At 35.1% G+C, this 7,786-nt stretch overlaps 1 protein-coding gene across 1 annotated transcript; it reads right to left on the minus strand.

Moving 5' to 3' along the window:
• Positions 1–3,101: 3,101 nt before the first annotated feature.
• On the minus strand, positions 3,102–6,740 carry LOC112716071 (cytokinin dehydrogenase 7). The gene is made up of 4 exons (XM_025767926.3): positions 5,817–6,740; positions 5,400–5,678; positions 4,496–4,758; positions 3,102–3,790 (listed from the first exon to the last, which is right to left on the minus strand). The coding sequence occupies exons 1-4, from the start codon at positions 6,504–6,506 to the stop codon at positions 3,457–3,459; spliced, it is 1,566 nt and encodes a 521-aa protein (XP_025623711.1). The 5' UTR covers positions 6,507–6,740; the 3' UTR covers positions 3,102–3,456.
• Positions 6,741–7,786: the final 1,046 nt, after the last annotated feature.

Here is a 7,786-nt window from a genome sequence, read left to right on the forward strand (position 1 = left end):
GGGTGGTGACCCTCTACAGCTTGCACTTTGAAAAAATAGTTTTTGAAGTCATGGAAGGATTCGTCAAAAAGGGTGAAAATCCTCCGACCTTGTATGGCTCGGAAGGATACCCATTGCTGTTTGTTGTTTAGCCCACTAAAGGGCTTAGTCATATGAAAAAGAAAGAAGAAAATCCTCAAAGAGGTCGGAAAGTCCAAAGCGTGACTAACAAACTGATAGATCTTCAGAAAACCCCAAGAATTGGGGTGAAGTTGAGTAGGGGCAACTCGACAGTGATGCAAAACAGATATTTCGAAATCAGAGAAAGGAAGAAAAACACCCAAGCGGGTGATCATACATTCATACATAAAGAAAAAATGAGGGGCGGCCTCATTAACTCTCCCAAAACAAACCCGGTCTTCCGGACCCGGGGTTATCAACTCATATTTTGGCTCGTCCTCCTCCGAAGTACAAAGCCTGTGATGAGTACGAAGATGAGTGATAAACTCAGCATCGACCAGGGGTTCCTCCCCAAGGACCGTGACATCAACCCACTGAGAAAGAACATCTACAGAAGCCATTTTTTCTTTATATAATGAAAAGTGGCGGAAACCTACAAAAGAAAAAAAAGAAAAGGAAAATCAAAAAACACGGTCCCTAAGGAGGAGAGATACGAAGCCAGAATCTACAAACCAACCTATCCACCCACAAAACAAACACATGCAAACAGAAGGCATGACGTGAAAGAAATAAAACTAACCTTTATCCAAAAAGTGAAGGTTGGAAAGAGCAGAAATCTTCGAGCACAAGAATACAGCACGAACAAAGAAAGGAGAAGTTTGAAAGATTGCAGAAACGGAAAAATGAAAGAGAGGGAAAACATTTGTAAACATGCTAAGGGGCATAATGGTAAAAGCGGAGCAGTCATTAATGAGATTGCACCGTTACCAAAGCCCTCAATGCTTCCCCAACGGACACGACGCTTGAATTGACGTAACTGTCAGAAACAAAGGGTCGCGAAAATCACGTCGGTTTCTAAGACCCATGTTTCCTTCAAGTAAGTCGACTACGAACCCGAGTTAAGTACTTGAACCCAAACTTTAAAGAAAATTTGGGCTCAAGTAGGGGCACTGTTCATACCCTGGCCCAACGACAAAGGCCCAGGTCCAAATAAAAGGCCTAATCTGAAGGATTAAGCCTAGCTAAGTACCGACCTTCACGTAAGAAGTCGGTATCAACCACGACTTGGTCTGAAGAAGTCGGATGTGAGATTAGCTGGCAGATAAACACTCATTCAAATGAGTAACCGCCCCTAAAATCTCTCTAACCGCTTCATAAAGCCATATCTTAACCTCCCCAAGATAATGGGGCGGTTAACACCCTAAAGATACGGCACTACTCCAACGGTGGTTATTGGCTCACCACTATAAATACACTGACACCCCTCAGGTATCTCTAAGCCCAATACTCTCTAGACCTGCTCACACTCTTGCTAACTTAGGCATCGGAGTGTCTTTGCAGGTACCACCCCCATTCACTCACGTGTACAAGTCGGAAGAAGGCTCCAGCGTGCAAACCAACTCGGAGCTCACCATCTTTCGGACGATTGGGCCATCCCACACCATTTACTCTATTAATCTCCGGTTACCCACCGTAACAATCTTATTAGTTAATTTTATAATAAAATTAATATTTACTTACTAAAATAAAAATAACATATAAAAATAGACAAAATATATTTTTAAATAAAAATAAAAAATATAAATTATATATATACGTGTGTGTAAAAGAATATTTAATCAAATATGTTATATTTTTTAAGTATTTACTAAGAATGTTATTTTAGTATTTTTTTACACCGTACTCTTATTCTAGTTCTTAATATTAATTTGGAATTCAACGTTTATGATTTTATTATTATCTATGATTAATTTTTTATTTAATTTATTTTTTTAATGGAATCATAATCTATGTTATAAAAAATTACACTAAAACATAGTACACGAGAATTACAATTATAAAAGAAAGTTCTAAAAATAATAAAAAAGTTAAATATTTACTTTGTAGTGATTGAAATAAATCTAAAAGTTCTTGATGATCTTTTTATATAGTATATTTTTAGTATTTTTGTAGTATGCTATAATTTTTTACTATTATTATTTACAGTTAATTTTTTGTTTAATTTACTTTACCTAATAGAATCAATAAATCATATTATAGAAAGATAATAACAAATATAATACGCAAAAATCACAATTATAAAAATTTAATGTATAATGTTAAACAAACAGTTGAAAAAAATAAAAAAAAATAAATAATAAAAAAGAGCTCATATAAATAGAAATAACAAGAATTTTATAAATAATACAATAACATACGTAAAAGATAAAGTTGGTAAAAGATAAATAAATGGTTAATATTTATGGCTAAAAGCCCATTAAAAAAACGCAGCAACTAAAAATAGTTACTTCTTGTAAACGTAGTTTTGGTAGCAAAATTACTTCTGCGTTCATGCAAAAAAAATTTACCAAACCAAAAGTTGAAGCTTTAAAAAAATCTAAACCTGCTTCTTCCCTTCCAAGCTTCCAAACACACCCTTATTATGGCATCCTAAAGCTACGTTAGATGGTCCTCTTGCAAGTATTTATTTGCACAACTTTTTCTGCATTAGCCAGAGTATGTAAATGGTAAAAAGATTATATATGGGGCAGGGAAGAAAAAGAAGTTATACAAAAGAAAGTATAAGAAATCATACAATCAAAGAGGGTATCTACTTTACTTCTTTAATTTCTTTCCATTAACTTTTAACAATGCAATCACATAATTATTTCATCATTCGTGTTCGAATATTAGTTCTTCGATTTTGAAAAATATATAATTTGATGGAGCATGGTGTTTGGAGAAAGGCACTACTTAAACTGAAACATCAACGCCAGTTAAGAGTGTCTCAAATAAGACACATATATATGGTAGTGGGTGGTCCAAATTTGAAGATGATTATATATAGCATGTAACTTCTGAAGGATTGAATTCCAAATACACAAAGTGAAAATGACTGCCTTGACAACGCATTATTATAGCGGCACCAGTTTTCTTGATAGGATGAAAATGACGCCAACAAATTAATCTGATGAAATATTTACGTGTCACCCACATTGCATCGATCATCAACATTATAGTACATTGAACTACTACTGCTGTATATATGATTTTGGTCATAGTAGATAACACATAAATCTGACCATCAAATCATTAATAGACTGCGTCAAAAAGAAAAGAAAAAGTTAACAAAAATTTCTACCTAGAAAATGTATGGCTGCATCATTATATAATTTTTTATTTTCTGGATCGGTAAGGCCTAGGGGGCATTGCAAATTTGCAATTGACAGGGACATCAAAACAAAAGCAAGGATAAGGGTAAGAAATAGTAGTGATAAGAAGAAGAAGAAGAAGAAAATATTATTATTATTGTTATTGTTATTGTGTGAAAGAATAAGGTTGAGGGACTCTGGAGAAAATTTTCTGTCCAGGAGCAAGGATAGCCATGGGATCAAAAGCGGTCTTTCTTTCAACGAATCTGGACCATTGATGATTACCAAAGTGGTTGATCCAATCTTGTCGTGAGTGGTAGTGAGGGAAGTATAGCTTGAAATCAAAGGCTTTGGCTAAGCAAAGCTGAAGAATCTGACGGTTCTGTTCCACCAAGAGTTGAGGCGATGGTCCCTTTGGTGGTGCTGGACTAAACCTCAGCAATGCTACTATGTAGAATATGTCACTCTCTGGCACCACCACCGATTGTCTACTATCCCACCTGATCATCATAAAAAATTAATCACTAATTAATAATTAACCATGTCATTAATTAACATCTATATGGGTCAAAATTGAATGCGCGTGACTGTATGCAAGTAGCACACCCTGGCTGGCTGGCTGGCATGCAGAAACATTGGGCACGAGGTGGGTGGGGACCTTTGTTGTTATAATAAGAACGAAATTGAATTCCAATACAAGACCCAGCATATAGCTCAGGAATTAAATCTTTTTTCTACGGCCCACATACATTATACAAACAAAATAAAAACAAATGTCCCTTAGCTTTTACCACTTGAGAATATAGGACCAAATTAAAACAACTTATTAATAAAAAGAATAAAACATCTTATTATTATACATAAAAATAAATTAAATTACATATATATTTATATATAAATATATTAACAATTAATTTTAATATACAAATAATATTTTTATACTATTATTATGTTTAACTCCCTCGAACAGTCTCATGTATTTGACTCACGCTCTAAATTTTAACTACCATCATGTGGTTTATTAATATTTGTGATCACCGTTATTAATTAAAATAATTAAATAATTTGATATATTTAATTAAATTATTATTTAATAATTTTAAAATTTTAATTTCACATAAAAATAATTATACAAGTGAACCAGTCCACACCATATACACATAAAGTTCTTTATTACGAGTTTGACCATATATGTATATACTTACTTGTTTCTCAAGAGAGGGTAAACTAAGATGGGGCCATGGACACCGTCCTTGAGGATCTTCTTGAACACCTCGCTATCGAACTCGGAGATATTGGACTTTGAAACGAACAGGTTGAGCCAAGGGTGTGGCGCATCCCAAACGCCGTTGATTTTCGCATGCTCCTCGTCACGCTTTACACGTAGCAAGAACTCCGTGTATCCCATGTCCACCTGGAACTTGAGACCCTTGATGAATCGTAGCCGTCCAAGCAATCCATCAACAACCTATATGATAATAGGAGGGCATTTACGCCATCACACACACGGTTCATGGCTTCATGCTTTACAGATTCCAGAAAATGATGGCGTTTTGGCCATTTCTGGCAACTGTGGGGACCGTAACGTCAGCGAGATCTCAATGATCAGCACCGAAATTACCACAGTGCCATCACGATAAGTGCAAAGTACAGTCCCGTTTGGGTCATTTTTGCTAAGGCATGGGCCTTTTTATTTCACGAAAGCGTCAGAAAATCCAACGGAAGATACATCATTACTGTATTGTCAGTTTTCAGCACCCATTTCAAATGGAGACACAAAATTCTCAAATAATTTCTTATTATTACACTAGACTAGATAGCATTTCTTAACAATTTTTGTATTTTATAGAATAAGCACACATGACACGGTGGGCTATATGTGCGCCATTAAGTTTGGACGAGAATAATAATAAGCCGTCCTCCATTCATCACTCTAGTAGTTCCAACTCTACTATATCCGTCGTATATTCACCTGTTTTACCAGGGACCCACCCGTCTACGGTTAAGAGTTTTAATTAAGAGGGACCCAGTTAGCAACCACCGAGGTCAAAACAGAGTCATGATTGGCCCCTTAGGATATAATGGGAGTAAGGTTAGATACATACATACCGCATCAACACGGGAAGGGTTGTCTGAGTGACGATAGTGAAGAGCGAGCTCCAAGCAATAGAGAACAGGACCGGCAGAGGGAGGAATATGAATGGGGTCGAACACTTGTTGAGGGTCCAATGGCAAAGTGGGCCACCCGTTGGAGGGGTCGTCACTGTTCACAAAAACGAACCCTTCCACGTAGTCGAAACACGATTCACCTTCTTCTCTTCTCACCAGCCACTCTGCATCGCTACTGAACTCCTCAAATTCACTGTAAACTACCCTTATCCATCTCACCTAACAAAACAAACCAAAACATAATCACCTTCTATCTACGTGTCGCACGCTCATGCATCCCACCACCGAAAATTCGGGAGCTAATTAAAAATATGTCAATAAATAAACATAAAAAAATATACAATATTATTCACATACCGTATGTGGAGCTTCCTGAAGTACAATCCTGGCCCTAGTGATGATACCGAACTGACCTAGACCCCCAAGAACTGCAAAGAAAAGCTCTGGACTTTGCGTTTTTGAGCATACTATGGTTTCTCCTTTCCCCGTAACCACCTCCAATTCCGTTACGTTCGAAGTCTGCGGGCCGTAACGGAACGCTTGGCCGCTCACGCCTGCATATGACAGCGTTCCGCCAACCGTTAAGCTGAGGTAATCCGTCCAGGAGCGCGGGGCCAAACCGAACTCCGAAACGCAGCGTTTCAGGACGTCTTCCCATAATGCCCCTCCCGAAACGTCGACGTATGGTGCGCCGTTAATCCTCACGAGCTGGACAAGTTCGTTCATGGAGCGCATGTCGAGGACGAGACCATGCTCCGCCATGGCCTGACCATTGATGGAGTGGCCGTTCCCTCGTGCCGCCACCGTCAGAGTCGGAGACCTCCCCGCCGCTCTCACCACCCGAGCAACGTCGTCTGTGGTGTAGGGCCTTACGAGTGCCAAAGGCTTCACGAATTTCAAGCCGCCGAAGTCCTTGCTTGCTATTCCCAAGTCATCGGTGGTGATGGCTTGAACGCCAAGCGTTTTGGAGAGGCTGGAAACGACGTCGTCGTCGGGCTTCGGTTCGGCGTCATTTCCCGGCAGGAAGTGCTCCGCGCAAGCTATCATGTTGAGTTAGTTGTATGTGTGCTACCGGTTGCTCCGGTGACCGGTGAAGGAATGGTTCTTGCCCTTTGAAATTGAAGGCTTTGCTTGTATGTGTTGTTTTGTGTGCTGAGAGAAGGTTTGGCCTTAAATAGTGACTTCCTTTGTATTCATTTGGAATTTTCTTTCTTGAAGGATAAAAGCTAAAGAATAATGCTGCAAACCGCTACTACTCTTTTTTTACACCAACACTACAGTGGAGCATCTAATAAATCACACACAGTTTATAGGTTAAAATTCTTACTAGTCAAAACTTCTAAATTTTTATTTTAATAAATATATAAAAATAAAATAATAATTTAATTTTATATTTTCATAAAAATTTAAAAATATTTACTTTAATATAATGATAAATTTATAAAAATATAGACAAATAAAAATAAGATAAGTAGATTATATTATTTATATAAATATTTTGTTTTTTATTTATTATATCATTGTATTTATTAAAATATCTTTACAATTTATTAAAAAAATAAAAATATTTTTTCTTTAATTTTATAAAAAAATATTTTTATTCTTTAATAAATTATAAAATATTTTAATAAATACAATAATATGATATATTTTTTAAAAAAAATAATTAAATACTTACGCAAATAATATAATCCACATATTATATTTTTAATTTATAATATAGCTAATATGTATTTTAAGAGCATATAATAAATTTATAATTAATAAAAACTTAGGTAATTTTTTATTTAACAAATATAAAATAAATACTGTCAGAATATATTAGGATTAATTAGTATTTATTAGAATTATTTAATATATTTAAATATTTATTATAAAATATTACATTTTTGTTATTATAATTTTCTTAACACATATAAATATCTTTTTATATTGTATCATTTCAAATAATTTTTGAATGCATTCAATAATATACAAATTTATTTTTCAGTTTAGTCTCTTATTTCTAACAAATACATTAAAATTTAAATTTTTAATAATCTTTTAATTTATAAAATTAACATGAACTCTTATATATGATACCAGATAAATAAATCTTATTTTTATTTGTTTATATTTATGTGGTACAAATACTTATAAATATATTCCACGAATCTTCACCTATGATGGCAAGTAGTGTGCAACTAATTAACGATGAAGAGGATAATCAGCCCACAGTTTGATATATATGGAAATTAATGGACTATACTATAGTAAAAAGTAAATGCAGCACACACCTATTTTGAAAATTTCTCCACCATGAATTGAAATATTATGATTTATGACGT

This window comes from Arachis hypogaea, chromosome 10, assembly GCF_003086295.3.
Source record: "Arachis hypogaea cultivar Tifrunner chromosome 10, arahy.Tifrunner.gnm2.J5K5, whole genome shotgun sequence".
Lineage (NCBI taxonomy): Eukaryota > Viridiplantae > Streptophyta > Magnoliopsida > Fabales > Fabaceae > Arachis > Arachis hypogaea.

What these genes read in the sequence shown, in the direction of transcription:
- LOC112716071 (XM_025767926.3), bottom strand. Translation starts at nt 6,506, where the DNA reads ATGATAGCTTGCGCGGAGCACTTCCTGCCGGGAAATGACGCCGAACCG. An exon ending in TTCAGGAAGCTCCACATACG is followed by an intron (nt 5,679 to 5,816) that starts GTATGTGAATAA and finishes TTGTTTTGTTAG; the next exon opens with GTGAGATGGATAAGGGTAGT. An exon ending in ACCCTTCCCGTGTTGATGCG is followed by an intron (nt 4,759 to 5,399) that starts GTATGTATGTAT and finishes ATTATCATATAG; the next exon opens with GTTGTTGATGGATTGCTTGG.